This window comes from Sinohyriopsis cumingii, chromosome 18 (assembly GCF_028554795.1).
Source record: "Sinohyriopsis cumingii isolate HCF-2022 chromosome 18, ASM2855479v2, whole genome shotgun sequence".
Taxonomy (NCBI): domain Eukaryota; kingdom Metazoa; phylum Mollusca; class Bivalvia; order Unionida; family Unionidae; genus Sinohyriopsis; species Sinohyriopsis cumingii.
This window is the reverse complement of record NC_142978.1, coordinates 2,216,237-2,238,746: the sequence shown is the minus strand read 5'-3', so window position 1 is coordinate 2,238,746 and position 22,510 is coordinate 2,216,237. Positions and strand designations below refer to the sequence as shown.

At 34.6% G+C, this 22,510-nt stretch overlaps 1 protein-coding gene across 1 annotated transcript in view; it reads left to right on the top strand.

The window, feature by feature from the left end:
* LOC149775965 (uncharacterized) overlaps window positions 1-22,510 on the top strand; it is a 46,651-nt gene that overhangs the window by 3,736 nt on the left and 20,405 nt on the right. The window contains exons 2-9 of the mRNA XM_089941093.1: window positions 4,622-4,690; window positions 5,654-5,751; window positions 6,248-6,349; window positions 8,346-8,453; window positions 12,538-12,822; window positions 13,465-13,600; window positions 14,850-15,072; window positions 18,786-19,303. Coding sequence (XP_089797219.1) covers window positions 4,622-4,690; window positions 5,654-5,751; window positions 6,248-6,349; window positions 8,346-8,453; window positions 12,538-12,822; window positions 13,465-13,600; window positions 14,850-15,072; window positions 18,786-19,303 — 1,539 coding nt within the window. The remainder of the gene's footprint in view (window positions 1-4,621; window positions 4,691-5,653; window positions 5,752-6,247; window positions 6,350-8,345; window positions 8,454-12,537; window positions 12,823-13,464; window positions 13,601-14,849; window positions 15,073-18,785; window positions 19,304-22,510) is intronic.

Below are 22,510 nucleotides of genomic sequence, written 5' to 3'. Positions count from 1 at the left end.
CAGTGGTAGGATTCGAACCCACACCCTTTTGGTTAAGACTCTGGCATACTAACCACTTACCTCTATTAGTCGGTTCTTATGGCTTGCAGAAGTGCTCGTTTGACCCGATCTACATCGCCGAGCTAGCATGGGTTTCATTATGATGTATATCTATCTAGTCGTGTGATTGATTCATGACAAATGAAGTCGTTAAAATAAATAAAAACCCTAATTTCATTGTTCTTTTCTCTCACGAAATTATGAAATATCTTATCAAATCAATGATAACAACTCAGTAAGTAAAATGAAGTACATTACATTTAATTAGGTCGCTTATATGATGTAAAATATAATGTTATATGTGCACATAAATGCTCAACAATGGGGTTTCTTTCTTAAGAAACTAATTATTCAATGTTTCTGCCCTAAATTTATCTTTCTTAATAAAATAATCGGAAATGTTATACATCTGAGCATTCAAATATACTGTCATTTATACTAATAATTCAAAAGTTAATGTTTTGTTCTCTTAATAAATTGATCAATACCAAAGTTTTAACTTAGCAGGACAATATGTGAGTCATGAAACACAGACGTATCCCTGTTTAGTGATACTATTTTCAAAGTTCATTAATAAATTGTGTACTCATTTATATATCGTAAACAATAGTATCATTACAAGTCTTAACACCCATATGCGTGTTGTTGGCCCTCATAGGAAAGGATCTTTAACTGCGTGGAATTTTCGGGATAAAGCTGGAGAAGTTTTTCTATCCATCCATCCAACCATCCGTTCATCCATCCATCTATCTATTTATCTATATATATATATATATATATATATATATATATATATATATATATATATATATATATATATATATATATATATATCGTTTTTCCTTTATTTATTTTTTTTCTTGTTTAAAAAGTATTATCTTAAATACAATGTTACATGTATACTCAAATCCTAAACAAGTGGGGCGTTCTTCTTAACAAACTAATTAATACATCTTCCGGCTTTGTAATTGTCGTCGTTCACTTCCGTCATCTTCCTTGTATAGTGAAACGCTATACTTCCGAGCATTCAAATATAGTGTCAGTTATATTAGTGAGAGTAATGTTTTGTTTTCTTAAGCAACGTATCAAGAACCATACACAGTTTTTAACTCTTTCAACTTTAGCAGGATGTGATATGTGGGTCATCCAAAAATATATATCCCTGTTTGACGATAATATCACAAAAGTTTATGAATGAATCGTGTACTCATTTTAACTATTGTACAAAACAGTATCATTACAAAGTGTCAATATCCATGTGGGTATTGTGGGCGACTCATTGGAAAGGATCGTTGACTGAGTGGGATTTTGGAACGAAAGTTGTAAAAGGTTTGCTGTTTCGTAATTTGCAGCCACAATGTCATCTTGTATGATCACCAACCAAACCACCTGGGGTTGGGGAGGGGGTACTGATGGAGAAAACGCGTTTTCAAAGTAATATGTCACAAAATGAAAGCTAAGTAGAATCCAGGTATGTTACTAACGTTCTAAAGAAGCAGAACTCCACAAGATAAATGCATGAAATAAATGAGTTCTGATTAACCGGCGGGAAAATAATGTCGAGCTTGTATGATTAGATAGATCATATCCTGCTCTCACGATAATATTTAAACAAAATTTAACTCGTGAACCGCTATGAAAAGAAATGAAACTGCCAAAGATGTGAGGCTTGTTTTATTGTTGATCTCACAATTAATATGTCAAAATTCGATAGCATTGACATGTTCTGTATGATGATTAAGTTTAGACTTTTGAATTCGAGTTTATTGTTTGAGTACATACAGCTTTGTGACTACGGGTCCAGATGTTGCAGAAAATGGAAAGTCAGTAAAATAAAATGAACAGGCAAAACACCACTACTTTTTAGTACATAATCAACAGAATTGGACCGATATCATTAGACGACATCTTGCTTAAGTGTTGTAATACGTCTAAAAGCAGCTAGTTCGCCTCCAGACTGAGTTAAATATCGACTCTGCGCGAGTTTGGCTTGTGGTTGTTGTTTCCACTGTTTTGAAGGATCTCAAGACAACTACAGTCCAATGTTTTGAAGGATCTCAAGACAACTACAGTCCAACTAAGGACCACATATTAGCGAGTCTCTGATATCACACACGTATGGCTTTTGCTTCGCAGTGGTATGATTTATCAAATTATGGACGTTGAAGCCTTGTAATCGTTTTTTAACACCTACATCATCTTCCTTAGCCAAGCGAAAATGTTATACTTCTGAGCATTCATATATATTGTCAGTTATGTTAATAAATGAAGAGTAACGTTTCGCTCTCTTAATCAATTCATCAGTAGCAGACACAGATGTTAATTTCAGCAGGATCATCTGTGAGTCATTAAAAATGCATGTGTCTCTGATTGCTGGTACTATTGCAAAATTCATATATGAATCCAGTGCTCATTTTATATTGTAAACAATAATATTATTAAAAGTGTCAATACCCATTTGAGTGTCAGTGGGCGCCACATAGCAAAGGATATTGACTACGTGGAGTGCTGGAGCTAATGCTGGAAACGTTTTACTATTATAAACTATGCAACATAATAAGATATCTCTCTATTTATCCATCGATATATCCTTCATTTCATCGCCATTCTGCAGTTGTACCCAACAAACCATTGGAATGGTTGAGAGAAAATTAGTTTTTAAAATAATGTGTCATATATGAAACCTGCCAGAGCAGAATCGCCTTCTATTACCGACATTCGGAATGTGACGAAGACCAAACGACAAAAGTACGAAGAAGACCTTTTAGATTTAAAAAATGGTAAAATTTGAGGATTTGAATTGAATTAGCACTTTAAGTCCAATTTTAGATGACGGAGTATCAGATGCGTTCCATCAACAGCAAGAGTGGTCCAGAAAACAGTAAAAACACATTTTGGAAGGAAAAAATTCGAAAGTGAGTGCCTTAGTTATAATAATTCTCCCATAAAATCTGGACTCCTCACCAGAGCACCATCTTCGAATAACGAACGATCTGTCACTGTACTTATCCCTCCAACCACTAAAATTTGAGCACACAACCACACAACATTTGCAATCCGGAGTAGGAACAGTGGTAAATCTTCCAACCATCCCGTTCTGACTTTCACGGAGCACTGTTTTATTTCACAAAATCTTATGTTTTTTTACAAACCCGGACAATACGGACACTTTGAATGAGATTAAAAAAGATTTTGAAAAACTATGTCGGTAAGCGGAGGTGTGGAATGGGGGATAAGCTGGTAAAGAAAACAAGTACTCAAAATAATGTGTCACAAATGAACCTGAGTAGAATCCCCATCTTTGTTAATATTCTGATTATGAAAAATATCAAATGATAAAAGCATGAAATAATTTCACTCTGATTAACCGACAGACAAATGCAGTCTACCTTGTATGATTAGACAAAACTATGTTGTCTTAATGCTGTCACTGAACCAAATTTTAACTGGTTATCTGCTGTAAAAGGAATTTGACTGCCAACAATCCATGTAATTATTGTATAATTCATCTTTCTAACAATGTGCCATATTTCAACATTAAAGTCTGAATTTTTGAATACGAGTTCAATGTTTGAGCACAAATAGTTTGGTGACTTGGGGTTCCAGATGGCCTGACCAGAGAACAGTAAGTAAACAATCTATAGGCAGAAGATGCCGCTTCATGTAACTACATGGACCGCAGACATGGATATACATTTGGCGACATCTTGTATAAGTATTGTAACATGCCACGTTCCTAACAGCAGCTAGTTCAGCTCAAGACCAAGCTAAAACAAAAAGAATGTCGAACCCACTGCGCGAATTGGGCTTGGGGCCTTTGATTCTGCATTTCCAAGTACCACAAGACAAAATCGTCTTAATATTAGAGTTGTTAAACACGCTAATTCCACACATTTTTTCATATCATCCAAATAAGGATTACATATTTACAAGTCTCAAGTTTCACACTTGTACAGTATTTCTTGCTTCTCGTTGGTGAGATTTATTTGGATGCAAATCTAAGCCGTAAACCGATATGTAATGTCACGAACCATAAAACAAGCCATAAACACATAACAAACAGAATTATTCCTACCTCTGATAAAAAGAGTTGTGCGTGAGAATATCTCAAATATTCATATTCTAAGAAATTTTATATGGGCCATTTAACGAAACTCATCCGTGTTTCTATGAAGTCTCCTGAATACAGTTCATTGCGATTTATGAGAAATGTCTTCCAAAACAGATTTCCCGAAATTAAACAAATAATAACAAAATATTACACAACTATAAATGCAGACGTAAATGCAAAAGGCAAGTACCCTAGACTTATTGCAGTAGTACAACACAATGAAGGAGTGGGGTGGAAGTTGAAGAGCGGATGCATACACCAATGTCTCAATGTCAATATCCAGTTACAGTTTAAGAACATATATCTCTCTCTGGTACTGTTTATATCGTTTTCGCAACAAATATGACTAAATATACAATGCAACATCGACCATTAGAATTTAATTGGAGAATGATTTTTTTCAGACAATATCAGTTGCATGTATTGCATATAATTGTTATTATCATTCATTGTATATAATTGTTATTTCAGAAAGGTTATCAAAACTCGTGTATTGGAACACCGACCAGAAAAATACTGCACCAGTTACATCATTGCGTGGTAAGTGATATGCTGGACGTATTCAGATCAGTTTTATTGGAATATATGCCGCCAAGTTTTATTAAATCACGTTACAATAGCTAGAGATATTAAACCTGTGAAAGAGTGTAAAGCTTCAGATTGAGACCTTGACATTCATGCTTATCATTGAAGCTTATTACATACTGAATGTGTCATTATACACAGCTTATTACATACTGAATGTGTCATTATACACAGTTTATTACACACTGAATGTGTCATTATACACAGCTTATTACATACTGAATGTGTCATTATACACAGCTTATTACATACTGAATGTGTCATTATACACAGCTTCTAACACACTGAATGTGTCATTATACACAGCTTAAATGTGCAAAAATTAAAGATCAAAAAGTGTACTGCTGCTACTTAAATTAATGTTACCAAAATATAATTTAAAGACAATGAAGAGAAATACAGTTTCGTACAAATGAAAAGAAACTTTCAAGCGATTGTTAGTATTAAATCTGTCAATGACTCTTTTTTCTAAAATACATTTGAGAGGATCAGGGTAAATAAACATAGATTTATGTAGGATTGAATGTATATAGGCACATGTAAGGAATACAAAGTGAGCAGATATTTTATCTAGTGACACATACTTCTTCTTGGACACAAAAGCAGTTATTTGTAAGGATGTAAACACTCATGCTGGTACTGCGTTGTTAGACGATGAAACTGTGCCAAATATTGTATTCTCATTACGCATGAATTCAGAATCATTTTAAATTACAATATCTTTATTCTGACATGTTTAACCGCTGAAACTGCGAGGGATGGGGGCATGCCAGTACACATCCAAAATATATACAATTGATATGTTGGCTTCACAATCCATTTTTTCAAAAGGAAATTTGTCTTTTTCATATTGCTCATATCTGACGAAGCTACATATAAATGTATCACTTCATATGGCTGTTAAATGTTTTTATGCAGGTGCACAGCCCATAAACGGCGCACTGTGTTTAGACAATACTACTCTGAACAATGCATTGACGGGTGGACGCACAATGGTGACCAGAACTGTAATATTCGTAAGTCTAGTTTGGATGGCAAGTCACTAGTTGCATTTGATTTCTACTTGTTAAACAGAAAACATACGTGATAGAAATTTATCCTTATTCTCTGTTCTTAAAAATACGATACATTGCAAAGAGAAAAGTCATATTTCAACTCACATACTTATAATTTGACCTTAAAAGATAAATTTTGGAAATTTATCAAATTTTGTGATGATTAATAACTTACGAGGAAATGTTGACTGTTTTGCATTTTATATGAAGTAGTGTCCACTGTGGACCGCGACTAAATGCGACACATCGTTATCTATAACCACAGAGTATTGGAAGTAAAGATGTTAATTTCAATATTCATCGTACACACTTAAGTCAATGTGAGTGATACTTAGTAAGATGTATTTTTCTCATTCTTTGTTTGCTTCAATTCATTTTCATTTATTCACAGGTAACATTCTGCTCATTAATGAAATGGAAATTAATATTTTATTTTTCATTGTTTCTTTCTAATCAGCCATATGCCTTACGGAATGCCAACATGGCGGGAAATGTGTTGGGCCAAACGAATGTGAATGTACTGCAGGTCACATGGGACGTTACACGGCCTGTACAACTGGTAGATTAAAAACAAACATTAAAAATGTAAAATTCATTAACATTTCGAATATATACTAATTTCTGATCAAGACACTGTCGTAATAGTTCCTGAAGTGATAAGTTGTCAAATTTAACATTGTTCTGTCATATACCCTCAATTATCATCAACGCGATTTCTACACTTGTGAGTGGTCAGACCGTCAGTTGCCGCATGTGCTTCGAAAACACAGTCGGGTTGTTCTTTTCCTCGTGTTTTATCAAAATTTTTAGAAAGCAATGATCGGTCCTAAAATGTAGTGTGTGTGTGTGTGTGTGTGTGTGTGTGTGTGTGTGTGTGCGTGCGTGATGTGGATTTTTAACGTAGCTTTAACAATTTCGCAAGATTAAAACTCAACGCTGATATTTAGCTAGCGTAATAAATTTGGCTCAAGCATTCGACTTTGTACGCCTACTCAATATCTGACTTACTATTATACCTTTAAGGAATGCAAGACTATTTTCCCAGGCTACCGCTGGATATGGCTAAGATCGCGCCCACTTGATATGCAAGTAGCAAGTACAACACACATAATGGAATACTGCCACCTTAATGGTCAACTGATGTAGTCATGTCGAGCGGTAGCGTGGGAAAATGGTCTGTCATTCCTTAAATGTATAATAGTACGTCGAAGTTGAGTAGGTATACAAAGCCATTCACTGCAGCCAACGGAGTCTCCAGCCGTAGCGATTCTTCGTTCTATTGGGTACCGGCTCCCACGGCCTAGAGAGAGGGATCGCCCCTGTGTAACAACTTTTACAACTGAAAAGCTCTCCCGCACAGATTTTGTTGCCCAACCCATATTTCACTGTGCTAGTACTTTGTAAAAAAATCCTGCGGCGATTAACCTGTCTAACCTCAAATGGTGTGGAATCCAACACAGCGACCCGAAAGCCTTGGCTATTGACGGGTCTATCAGGCGCACGCTTATCGCAAAGTTTGCCGAACTAATGGAGGATGACCACCGTCAAAGCCTTGCAGCCACTAGAGGAAAACGGCGCATCGCAGCATCCCAGACCATTACGTCTACAGACCTCCCATGCCCAAATTATGTGCATCCAGCTTTAGACTAAGAAGCCACATGCATAGTCACAGTCGGCTGTACAGCTAGCGTCATCACAGGATACGATGGACAACAGAAGAAGAAGAAGAAGGTGCAAAGAAGAATGCTCGAGCTAAACATTAGTACCAAATTTATTACGCTACGCGAAGATTGTCTTGAAATGTCGGTGATGACTTTTAAATAGGTCGCCCGAGAAGAGAGAGAGAAGAGATTATGTCTGATAGGAAAATTCTAAACAACGGTACCAGCCCCTATGCTCTTAAAGTAAGCTCATGTATGTATTTGTCTACAAGTCAAAACTATAAAATCATTGATTACGAATAAGATACCACTGACCTTGAAAACGCCCTGGATGAAGTCGTGACCTAAATGACTGAATAAGTACGCTCATATCATTCCGTTATGCCAAGCAAAGATTATGAATTATTGTATTGAATAACTAAAACTTATTTAACGAAACTTTGCTATTTAGCTCATATTATTTGTTTCATTGTATTGTATCAATGTTAACTTCAAGTTTAAAGCCAAAAGAAAACTAACAACATCTTTTTCAAGTAGATAATAGCAATGTTTTCATTTAAATCATTCCTGCTTAATAAAAATTCCTCCATCTCGTCTGAAACCTATTGAAGAAATCGAATATCAATATCAATTATGTCACAGTTCCCAACACACGTGGCACCACTTCACCATGTCACTGAATATGCATTTTTAGTTTACGATACTTTATCTAATGTCCGTCATTCATCAGTCGCTTTGTATTAAAATTCGGGGGCATAGAAAATATCTATATATTCTGTAGCAACTATCACGCATTTTAGAATTCCACTCTAGTCGTTACAATCATCTGAACATGTTAGAAAATTGACTGTTACTATTACAATGTATACCTAAAAACATACTTTGGGATTTCAGTGACTTGTTCACACAAACTCCCATGTTACCCAGGAATGTGCGTCAACCATTTTTCCTGTTCCTGCGATATCGGCTTCAATGGCACCGGACAAGATGCCTGTTTGACAAGTACGTCCTAGAGCAGTTTGATTTAAATATATTTTATTTCTTCCTTTATAACATTCACAAACAGTACACGAACGGAACTCTAATGACTTATGCGGTTCCTTCTTTAAAGATACAAATAATTATACACAGGGTGCAGGACTTTATAGTATGATGGCACAATAATAGAAAAAAAAGTATATACTGTAGACAGCAATGTTTAAAACCGATGCTTGAGAAAGGCATTTGCAATTTGCATTATGGATAGAAAAATCTAAAACAGGAAGAAATAAAACGAAATGTAAATTGTGAATAAAAGAGAAACAAAGAAGGATTTTCATAGGAAAAGATTCCCTGAGATATAGTGTGTGTGTGTGCGCGCGCGCCTGTTTTGCACATTGCTTTTACAAGCAGCCACGAAGCATCGAAGCCAATACGTTATTTGAGAAAAAGTACGGTACCTTTTTATAACTCTTTTTTATATCGCTAAATTTAGCAATATGAATAATCACTTCCTACGCGAACGAAAAATCCCCATAATTATAAGTTAGCATTTAAAAATAATTTACATACTGGTCCTGAGGTTTGAAAATTCTCAACATGATGTTCACGGGAATTGTCGCAAGAAAAAAAAAATTGCTGCATTCTTTCGATGATAGGAAATCTATATAAAGTTGAACCAATTACAGTTTAAGGAAAGGATGCTGGTTCAATGAATTACAATTTGTCCGAAATCAAAAATGAAAATCTTAAGTTTCATTGTACCCTAGTTTACATCGTCTAGGAACATTTACATTATTATCCTTTAACATTTTTAAGGCTGTTAATGGCGATGATGTACCTAGTTTCAGCAATTCAGCTTGAAGAGATAATATGAAATAAAAACCAGACCCTCGTTTCAAAAACTTTATTCAACTCCAAATCTCAACGAAAAAATATTCCAGTCAATCTGGCACCATGCTTTATCTATTTCGTGTAAGGTGTTTGAGGTTAGAGTAATGTTAATTAATAGAACTGTTGAATAATGTTTTATGACGAGTGGACTGGTTCTAGCTAGTGTTATTTTGAAATTATTTAAATTACCGAAGTTATAACGCAAAGTTACTGACGGCAGGAAGAAGTATTGGTCTGAGATAGGAAGAGCGTAAATTATTTGACATTTTGAGAAGAGAATTTTTACTGGAATATACTGCTTGACAAAATGCATTCTGAAAATATTTTTAGCTTATTAACCTTACAGTAATGTTGTATACAGTCAGATTGTAGTGGTGAGAGGACGATATCGTTTCAAAAGTGACTGAGTATATGTTTGACAACGAGTCAACGAGTCATTCAAAAACATCTGACGATGGCACTGAGAAGTTATGTTGGTGTATTGTTTTTTCACAATGAAGGACTCGCTTTCCTTGGAATAGGGCAAAAGCGCGTTTCTTTCCAAAGTCTGGAAAAAAAAAATACTTTCCTTAAGAGGTTGTTTATAAATATTGGAGGATGCGTGCTGCTAAAATAATCATTTAAATAATCATTCGGCAGCGAATGTAGCCGAGGTTTTAAACTGTCGACTTTCCACATGAGATCATGCATGCACAAGAAAAGTTATCACAAATTTTAGATATATGTGATTACATAAGACATATAAAAGTTTCCAAAGAGCAATCATATGTATATCACATTTGAAAAACATACAATAAATAAATGTAATGTGTAATACACAGTTGCAACACATTTAACTACTATGAGCCAGATATCACCTAGGCAAATTTGTTTTTGCACATGTTTCCATTCGTGAACTAAACCTTTCATTTTGCACGTATTATATTCGACAAGTTTGTCATCGGATATGCTTGACATTTGTGGAAACTTTTAGACGTACATCACACTTCGTCAGATGTCTGTCATATGTAAACCCAAACATATATGTATGTGGCAACTCGGGCAGTGTTGTACTTATAGACAAAACAAGGAATATGACGTCCATTATGGGTTAAGCGTTATGCGATGGGTTAAGTTTCACAACAGAACTCGCACCTGGAATGGAAGGTGCAATCAAAAGAAACAAACTAGGGTGACCACCTAAAAAGTAATTTAAATTGTTTTAAAAATAACCTGAAATTGTATATCGTCTCGATGAAAGTGTGGATACAAGGAATAACTGTTTCAGAAATGGCACTTCATGGGACGGAGAAATAGAAGCTTCTTCAGATCGGAGATAGCGGATAGCGACTCAGTTAAGAAATAAAAGCTAAATGACCATTCAAACAAACAGAAAAGAAGAAGAATAGGATGAAAAAGGAGGTCAAAAATTGTGTAGGTCGACGAAGACAGGTATCGGGCAGAAGCCATAGAAGTATCAGCATACGGAGATTCTCATGTCTAATGCAAGGAACAAGAGAAAGTAACTATTACGACTCTATGTTCGTAAACTAAGTAACAGAAATGAGCGAAAACCAACGACTTTTGTAATATTCAACAAATAGTTTATTTCCCTAGAATACAAAAGAGAAAAAAAATGAAAATAAACTTACAGTATTGTGAATTAAATGCCCAATAGTCCTAAATGCATGTCTAAATGTATGATGTTCCATTGGTGATCCAAATATATTCCAATACTGAATGTATTAATGTGCCTATAATCTCAAACTTGGTAATGTGCCAGGGACCTGTAGTGTGAAGATGTGCTGACAATGTTTTGCTTTATCACAATAATATAATCCCAAAATTGTTCTTGTCTGAAATTACTAGAATTCCAAATTAATGTTCTAGTCCAAGAATATTATTTATGAGCACTTTCTATTTCCAGTGAATAATAATTTCAATGAATAATTCCACCCAACTGAATACTGAACACAACAATACGACTGATTCAGCATCAGATGTAAATGCAAGAATTTTTCAAGCAAACAATATTATTATTTTTAAAAAAACTAAGACACAAAATGAGAACCAGGATACGGGTCTAAATTTCATTTCTCGAACATTCTAAGTTGTCAACAAAATAAGGTATATTACTAACATTACAATAAAGGACATGGGAAACGTCAGGTACACTATGTATTTCCATAGGGGAATTCCAATGTCCTGGAATCAGATTAAGATAAACATGTTTTCTCAATAAACATGATCTGAATGTTTAACCCACTCTCATAGAGACATATTAACTATGTATTATGTTGTTTGCATAATAAAGGAACTTGATTTTGGACAAGGTAAAGTACTTAATACAATTATGCATAACATATAATCATGTAAAAAAACAACATCAATTTATACAAATTAAATATGCATAACATAACACAGAAAATAAGACACAAAGATTGTTTGAATCTTAGCTAGAGTAATTGTACTAATAACCAAAAAGTCCAAAGATAACTTGAGGAAACTGCAAGTCATACCTACAGCAGAAAGTATCAGTCCTCGGGAGAGTATGATTAATGCCCAAAGTCCTTAAGATTGATGGGCAGATGTAGTGGCTTTATTTAAAGACAAGGAGGGATGAACAAATAGTTGTGAATAATAATAATAATAAAATAATAATAATAATAATAATAATAATAATTCATAATCAACAAATCGCAGAGATGTGGTGTATTTTGCTGATTGCGTAAAGGAAACACTTGATTCATGCATACTTTCTGAAGGGTGGGGCTGCATAGAGTGCATAAGCTATGGTCGCTGATAGTCAAATACATCCTTGTCGAGTGAATCAGCTTCCACCTTCTGAGGCAGAATATTTAAGCGAATATTCCACACTTTTATGATGACATAACGCCAAAGTTTTGGACTTTTTGAGGAGATGCGGTTTGTTTAACAAATGTCGATCACATATGTTCCGTGTTTTATATTTTACTAGTGTCTATTAATGTATATACCTTGACATATATTGACAGTTTATATTTTATCGTGTAGTACTATATAGTACTCTATGTTTACATTTACTTGGATTTATCTTTCCAATATTTTTTCTTTCTTTTTCCTTCTCTTACATTTAATTATGCCATAGAGCCACTACAGTGAGCACGATCTATTAAACCCTATCTTATTATTAATGTTATTATTATTATTATTATCATTATTATTATTATTATTATTATTATTATTATTATTTCAGTGACACCAGACAAAGGAATGCCTGTAATAGGTCTCAGCTCTTGTACTTTGTCCCATGTGAGACGTTCTAATGGAACAACCAAATTTGCTTACATAACTGACGGATACTCAAACGAAACCGACACACTTTGGAGCAATCAAAAGGATTTCAACTATCTAAAATTTGAATTTCAGTCTGTATATACACTACCGTATCTTTCGAACAGGCCCTGGTATATACACGATTCAGGATTTGGTATCGTTAATGCTACAGTCAGTGTAAATATCTCCAAGATTCCAAGATCAGGTAAAATTTTGTTTAAATAAAGTGAAAGTTCATTGTTTCTACGAAATGTAGAAACTGTCAGCATAGTTTTCGAATCGGATCACGTTAGAGTTCATGCAAAATGTTGTGTAATGGTTCCTTGAGAGTCTTAGAGTTTCAAATTCGTAAAGGTTGCAGATCCAAGCAGCAAAGGATACATGGGAAAGTACATAATCGATGCCTAAAAATTGTAGATTAATGTATCTCTCATTTTGCTGAGTTGGTGCAATTCAAACAAAGCGATACAATTTTGGGTATGCATTTAATTTGTGTTCCTTTCTTGTATTGACTCTTATTTGCATAATATGTGTAAAAACAAATTTAGGCTTGCAACATTAAATAATTTGCATAGTTTCTACCGAGTAATTGATTCATTCGTATTAAATGGTTATGAATTTAGAATGAATATTTGTATTGTTTCCAGATGTCAAAGTAAGCCATTTCAGCCTCATGCACAGTTTCAAAGGCCTACCATAACTGACATTTCTTATTCTTATTGAACAAAGCTGCGAAGTTTTCTCATGATCTGTACATCATGGGTATTGATAGATGTAGGTCCAAATAAATATGATGTCTATATAACAAAAAGCCCCCACCCATCCATGTCTTCATTATTATTTTCAGGTGGTCAGGTTCGTGATGTTGCTTTTACAAAGCAGTACAATTGCCAGGGTCAAAATGATACAACTCCAAACAAGGACATTGTTAATTGCATGATTATTGACGATCAGTTCTATATTAACATAGAACATGGCGACTGGTAACCTATCTCCCTCTCTCTCTCTCTCTCTCTCTCTCTCTCTCGATATATGTTGCAACATTATTGACGATCAGTTCCCTAGTAATATAGAACATGGCGACGGGTACTCTCTCTCTCTCATTTGTATATAAAGCAACAAATTAAAGTTATCACTCAAATAGCTATTGACTTAGCATCAACAAAGAAAGTCAAAGGTCATATTTGAACTTTGTGTCCTTGTATGGAAAGGTAATGCGGAAAAACAGCAAAAAGTATGACTGAAAATCTATTTTTGAACAGCGAAAGGAACTTTAAATCATGTAGAAATGAAACTTTTGACTTGTAAGGTTTTTACACTAATGTCAAGGTAATATTGTATGCATTTTATCAAGTGTTGTTAACGTTAATGTATTTATAACTTTAATACGTTTGCTCTGTATATTATTATTACTCGCTTGAGATTTTTCAACATGGGGAAAAAGTAGTATTCTGCCCAATCGTATCATGTTGCTGCCAGACGTATCGTCAGCGTCCCAGTTGAATTTAAACCGCCAATTTCTATTATCATAGAACATTTGCACTATAAATAATAAGAGCGGAGATGTCTCTAACAAGCTTCTCGTCATAGAAAATTCTGTTAGCATATTTAAAAATGACATGAATGACACATTTCATTCAATGATCTATAACTAAATCAAACGAGTGTTTTGCGTATCCTCAATTTTATTATTTCTAAAAGGGCTTGCGCCCTTCTGGAATATTCTCTGTGTGTGTGTGTGTGTGTGTGTGTGTGTGTGTGTGTGTGTGTTGCATTTCTAAATATAGTGGGTTTGTGTATTTTACTGAGGTTTAATACCAACTAGCAAGCTGGTTTCCGTTCACTAAAGCCCCTTGTATTTTTTGTCCCATCCTTTTGGGGGATGGAAACATATCCGAGCATACTTAGATATCTGGTGCATACGATGTTACTCGCAGCTAGGATTTGTTTCGTGCTTTCGTCATGATATATATGAAGCACAACCTAATGCCAGTTTCAAGGACCCTTTCTTTCAGTTTGGGGCATATTTGCCTTTCCCGGATGATAGCTTATAGTTTTGAAGCGGTTTACTTATATCATATTGGCTTAAATTTAGATTTGCTCAGAACCATAAGTTTTTAATAGCTTTAGCGGACACAATTCAGTTTTTCACATGTATGTTTTACAATGGCAGTATATAAATTATTGCATATCCACACTCACGTTGTAAATTCATTGTTTACATCATAATAGGCTGCATGTCGTGTTTACCGCAAAGAGTGGTGGTTACAGAAAACTCAACCCTAATCTGAAGCAAACCATAACGGAGACCCAGATCTATAAAGGTCAGATTGGCCGGAAGGAAGTAGAGTTCAAGTTTGATTTCGAAGCGCCAGAGTACTGTTCTGAGTCAAACCATTCTAAACGTTGCACATCTATTGATACGCCTCTGAAAATCGAGAAAGAGTTTACCAAGGTAAAACTCAAAATGTTTTTATAGAAACAATTTACATACCTTTACATTATTTTCCGGTTACTACATATTAAACTTCACCACCGATACCTTTTGTTTAGACAGAAGAAGGATATTTGGAGGAAGAAAACCTAACCCGAGGTACACAACATATGGTGATTGAAATCTATGAGGGCGATGTAATGGTTTAATAGTTGTATGTGATGTTTTAATCCCTTTGTGTCAGCTGTCATATCAGTTCTGAGGAAGTGAAAAATCGTCTACAAATACTACACTATAACAGACATAAAAGGCAAAAGGGCTACAACATGTGTCAGTAACCAGCAGAACAAATGATTAGAAAACAGTGTACAGTGTATTATTTAAAGACTGTAAATACATTTATTGAACCAAGCAGATAAGTCTAAACGACTAGCATGATTATTTACTGCAATGTACAGACCTTTGTTATGTTTTTGTCCTTTACCCTACTTCTGAGCTCTAATTTTGAATCCTTATATGAACAATGTCTACGCAGCGGTGCATCTTCTGGATCTTGACAGATTGTCTGATAGTCCATTTGAAGCAGACACGTTAGCACAATTACACAAAAACAATGACTTAGACAAAAGGAATTCGGTTGTAATGTTTATATGCATGTAGTAGATTACCTCTCCTCAGTTTCACAAACTTACTTCTTAAGGTAGGCATAAACTTAAGGCATTCGATTAGTCAAATTTCAGTCAGACTGAAATTTCAGCCTATCAGATTGCTGGATTGAATTAACAACAAAGTCAACACAGACGTACTGTCGGTGAAATTAAGAATGACGATATCTTCATGTCATTTACGTGATTTATTAAAAATCTCTAGCACGATTGCACACAAAGAAAACGCTTGATCTGCGCAAATTTTGGAAAGCATGTTTGCATATATATTTAGATCTCCTGTTAGATTTCCGGACAACTTAAAACAAAATGTGTATTTTTAATTATTGTTCACACGTTCATGACATACACGCTTTCAGTAAACACATTGTAATGACAACGTAGAAATCGCTTAACCAAGACACATGAAATTTGAGAATCTGATTGTATGAATGAGTAGATGACCAAGTTTGAGAAGACGCATATATGCATATCAGATTTCCGTGCCATCTAAGGATTTTAATGTTTAATTTTCTATTCCACCACAACTGTTCCATCTGTCTGTTTGTCCGTTCCGGTAAGTTTTGAGTTTAGTTTTCTGGTTCTCAGTCTTCGGACTAGGGCTTTTATTAACATCAAACTTCGTCGGAAAACCGCGTCTTCTAAACTATTTTAAGACATAAACAGAATCTTATTCCATTATTTCATCCGCCTAAGCGATTGCGAATCGTAATTTAACGTCATATAAATTATATTTCTTGTTAAAACAAATATATGGGAAATTCGGATACGAGATGAGCAATTTTATGTGCTGAAGTAATCTATCAAGAAATGATATAAACAATGTTTTTCATAATTAGATGCTTTTGCTAGTCCTGAATGTAGTCTTAGTAAAGAGGACTTTATATAGTTCATTCAACATTGAAAATAAAAATTGAGTACATTGCAAGCAAAATATACGTAGAAAATAAAATTATTTCTTCGTTCGCAGAATGTTCATGTCGTAAAATGAAGTAGAGATATGAAACAAAATGGAAAGTACATAAGTGCAATACATGTTTCTTACTGTATACAAATCTAGTAAATACCATCCGTACACTCTCATACATGCCGCTTACACTGTCTTAGAAAAGCGTGTGAATTGTAAACTCTTAAAATGTATTTCTAAAGAGAGTAGGAGAAAACAAAATATTTGCAATTTATATTCTGTGATATTTTCAGGACAACATGCAAGTTAAATCATACTAGCCTTGATAACATATAATACATAAAAAAAATAATATTAGAAGCTAAATTGACGTGACCGTTTACATTATCTCAGACAGTGAAGACTTGTCATAAAGTTCCGTAATCATGGTATAGAAATGGAAGGAAAAAATAACCTTAAAATAGAAATATTAAAGAACAATATTTCGGCTGTACGAGGTGACTGAACCAAGTGACCTACAGAGATCAGATTAATCATAATCCCCAATATGCCCAGAACAAATCAGAATCACGAGAGAACCAAACAAACCTGATGAAACACAATTACACGAAACAATGGCATGTTTTTGTGATTTTATTATAATGAGAGAAATGAAATGATTCGTTAATCTGCAAGATCAACATGAATTACTAATTACTGCACGTCCAGGCGAAAAGTCTATTCATTTTTGGAAGGCATTTAAAGCTCATTTATGTAAATGTGCCCGAAAACCATATTGGAAGTCACACTTGATAGATTTTCAAATTAACACATTGGTAAAATACTAAACTACTATCTCATGAAGTCAGTGTATGCGGGTTTTTATAAGTAGTTTTATTTGACTAAAAATGTGTTAGTAGGCCTCTATGCATGCACGCATATTCACCAATAACTTGAATGTCGTAGATTAGACATGTAAGATTTACTTCAGTCGGCTGAACGTGCATGTTCAACTAACATATACTGGAGGGATCATGCTGACCTGTCCAGCACGAGCGTGTGAACGAATCTGAAAAATGAGTCAGTAGTCCTAAGGCGTGTCACTTTTTCCTCCTCTTGACATCAATATACCTAGTAATCTTAATTAAAGCAAAATCCCACACTTGCCCGACAATGAAAAGTTCCTGTTTTATATACTGCCCGATCCAATTATTACGACCCAAGTTATTTATTTTCCAATGCTTCTTTCTCTCATGAGAAAAGCCGTGAATAACATATAGCGGAGTCTCACAAGCCTGTTGGAAACCTAATGATTTTGAGGAGACTGAAAAAGTCTACGTGCATACGCTACAAACATAGTAGTAGCTGTAGTATATGTTTTCGTTGTCGATGACATAAATTTATTTCCAGATTTTTCCATGTATATAGTATATATCCGTACTGCAAGTCGCCAAGCTAGTATTTTCCAATGTACGAACAGATGTTTTTGCCAGTGTGTCCTTCTGTTATGATTGGATGTCTTTTACTGGGTAAAAATATTTTCTAAAGGGTCACTATAACTGGAATATTTGCAACTTCTGTACCAGGTTTGGCAAATGTTCACCCAGAGGTTTAGGAAGAAATAAAATTACTGACAGGCGAACGGACAGACAGACCGGCGGGCATACGTACACTCAGAGGGTACGAAATTATCTCACGCTTGAATGTAGAGATAATAACAACAATATTCGAAATGTGTTTTTCCTCGGGTTTCATACAAAGAAAAGATATATGCCAAATACTCAACAGGTTATGTACATTATAATCTCATGTACAATAATGCATTAAGTTATGTTCTAAAGTAAAACCATGTGATAAAGAAAAGAGAATTATCAGATCCTACAACATAAGAGTTCACATGACTTCGATAATCAAATATTTTACATAATTAACAGGACTGCAAGAGAGATGTTTTGAAAGATGAAGTTACATTTATAATTGTTTTTACATTATCATTTATTTATGATTTAACAACAAAATGAGGTTTTAAGAGAACTTAAAAGCCCTTCTTCCATTGGCACAAAATAAAATTGAGCATTGGGATACAGCTGAAGCATGTACTCAGTAAGTAATTTTAAAATATATTCCTATATGATCTATACTTTCTTAGAATTTCCTTGTTTCCCTTCAAATTTCAATTGCAGCTGCCAGTTAACATTTATTGGGCCGGTTGGGCAGATGATCTATCAGGAATGGAACGTTACCACTTGGAAGTTTTCAAACTCTCTGCAGATCTATATGGCAATCTCGAAGAGTTGTCGCCCCTAACTCCTGTCTACTACGCAGACTTCAACCACACTCATGATAATATTTACCGTCACTTCTACACTCCTGAAAAAGACGGCATGTATTCGGTCCTACTTCAGGCTGCGGACAAAGCAAATAACTCGAAAATAGTCCGACGACTTGTCCTCTATAGCCCGAATTCGAACATCAGTTTGAATAAAAAAGAAGACGGTAAAATCTTTGTATCCTCTGCCGTTCTAGAAACTGATTATATGTGGCAGACTGCAAAAGAGGGGGAAAAGATCAATATTACCGTAGAGTGGGCAAATCATTTTATAAATAAATTCATCGAAGATGGAAATCTTTTGAATGAAGTAAAACCGTATCCAATCCAGTTTCAAGAGATTCAGACGGATGGAATACTACGCAGTTTGAAGTAAGTTCATAAGTAAAAGAATACGTATAAAAGACAGGATAAGGACTTTGAATTTATATGAATATAACTACCTACATATCTACCTATCTACCTACCTACCTACCTATCCATCCATCTATTTGTATATTTAGCAACCTCAACCTTTTTTCCGGTCGTCTTTCTTGCATTCTCCCAGCTGCTAGTTGAAGAGCGGTATCTTCCACTTTCCAATTTTAGATTCCCTCTGTTATGACAAGCGACACAACGTGTATGGCTGGGTTGACAGCTACATACTACACGTGTTATGGAAAACCAAGACAACATCAATATTCGGTTGACAAAATGCCACTGGTCCCGCGCAAAGTTGCTGCACAACAGAATTTGAGCATATATATATATATATATATATATATATATATATATATATATATATATATATATATATATATATATATATATATATATATATATATATATGAGTGTGTGTGTGTGTGTGTGTGTGTGTGTGCTGGAATACAACAATTCAGTATACTGAAACTGTTCCTATATCAAATTGTGATCTACCCAAGGTGTGTGAATGAGCACAATATTATCGTTTCAACAAATCTATTTCTCTCTACTCTAGATCAGTGAGGAATTTCCACTTATTAATTAATAATAAACATTAAAAAATACAAGGAAATATCTTAATAATTCCCATTTTTAACATTTTTTACATGTTATAACATTTCATTAAAAAAAAAAAAACCTCTCTCTCTCCCATGTCATAAGGGACAAAAATACGCGGCATCAAAGCGTTGAAAGAAAAAGGAATTGTGGTTGATACAATCTTTGAACGTGAACTTGCGCCAAAGAACCTGCAAAAACCAGGATCGTCATAAGATATATGTACACTTTCCATGTAATTTTTCAACAGGGTTACACGATACCAATGATGCAATTTTACAATACCTTTTTGAGACGAGAAGACCGTGCTTTAAATTCCTTGCCTAGTACTGTACAATATGGTATTACATACCCAATTAATATTACATTTTTGATCTGGCATTCGATACAGATGATCAGTCTGTGATTCCGTATCGCACACCTAAAATTTCCGTATCGCACAATCAGCCTGAAACTACTTTTACAACTTGAAATATTCAATAATAGTCCCCTTATAAAATACCGGGAACAATTTATTGCTATATATTTTAAACTATTGAAAAATTTTAGCACACTTTTGTAATTTTAAGAACAGCAGTCATATTGGGTGAAAATAAGCCGCTTTTAGTGCTGGAGACAATGCGGGGGTAAGTGGCGAATAGCACTTTATGGTATTTCAAGGTATCTACCCCCGAGAAATTAGAGTTAGTTGACGTTGACAAAAATATTTTTGTCTGTTAATTTTACCGAGGCATCGAATTTGTTTAGTAAATACGAGGATAAAAATGGCAAACGTTTGAAATATAACGGAAGAAGAATCACAGGGAGCAGCAGCTGTTTTGACTGTGACATAAATGTATAAGAGTTACATATTGTTACGAAGTTGTTTAGACTTTTTCATCACTTGAGCAAGCTGCATGAAACTGTATGTTTGTTTACATTTAAATTCTTGCCACTTTTCAAGCAAAAAATAAAGAAACAATATTTTTAGAATTTTCTTGTTGCAAAATATCGAGATGAGTATTAAAATAGAGTCTGCACGCTAGAAAGATACTGAAACTTCATTTTCTTCAAAATATATGCTTAAATGATCACATTTAACTTCAATTCATCAAAAGATACTTGTATTAAATGAAAACAAAAAATGAAGAATTTTGAAAACACTGTAAATTAATTAGCTTTCTGTAATAAATTGAATGTATTTAAGTAATTACTGTTATTCAGCTACATTTGCCGAGAAAGTTTCTTCGAAGTAAAGGTAGTGTTTTCACTAAGTAGGGTGTAAGCAAAGTGGTCACTTACTAATCCAAAACCTATGTTCCGTTTGATAAGTAAAGACAAAATACACTTGCCTGTGACCGCATTGCACATCCATTCATATATGCCACACAATACCTTTTTTAAATTCAAAGATAAAGAGTAAATGACCATATCAGCAATATAGCCCGAAGACGCAACTGTACAGTATATAAATCGGCCTGGCCCGTGTTACGTATGTCACATAGGGACTTCTAGAGAGTTGTACATATTTCATAAAAGGCCAAATGCCTTTTTTTGTTTTCGCTTACATTACAATTTGTAAAGAATATGTGAATAAAGAGGGGATATATAATAAAGACAAACCACATAAGTGTTTTGTTCAGAGTTGTGAGAAGGAACTCGTTCAATATGGCGTAGGAAAATACGTCTCGGCCTGACGCCCTCGACATCTTTCAACACCGTATGAAACTAGTTTGTTCTGCCAACTCGGAACAAAAACACAGATGTAGTTCTATATATTGATGCTTCTGTTTTAATGTATAATGAGGTTCTAGAACGGATCATTTTTTTAAAAAAATAAAATATCCGAAGACCTTTCACTTTCTCTTTCTCACTCACTCTGTGTTGGTTGATCAGTCAAGCATGTGAGGTTTACGTTATTTAATCAAGATCACACACGTAGAGAGAGAGAGAGAGAGAGAGGGAGAGAGAATCCCTCCACGCCTGATTGAATCCAGATCTCTCGATCTCTCTCTCCTTGGAGCATCATCGTACCTATGAGGTAAAACTGACCGCCAAGAAACTGACCGAGAGAGAGAGAGAGATGGATGATAAAAATAATGTCGTGGTCGGGAGCAATGATAATTGAAGCGTGCTAATCATTTAGATCAGCTGTGAATAGCTTTGATTTTTTTTAATTACCTCTTATTTGTTAATGATTTAGCTTGGTCTATTCCCCACTTGTTTCTATATATTCGCCAGTGATGGTATGGTCCTGCGTTCAGTGTTCTAGAAACGAGGCATTGGACGTTTGTCGTGCTCTACTCTCTTTATTTAAACCGAACTTTGATGTTTAAATCCTAATGCAAATGATTATTTTATATCTCCAATTACTAAATACTTAGACCTAGAAAAATATCTAGAACACTCCGTTTGGTAAGAAATTATGGGCGGGGGTCCATTTTACAAAACTAATCCATGCTGTCATAAGGGCTTGTGAATACTGTACATCATGACGTCTGCTCCTAGCAATTGGCTAATTACTCCAGTTGAGTAATCATACCAACACCGACTCACCAAAGTCAAACAAATAATCAATACATT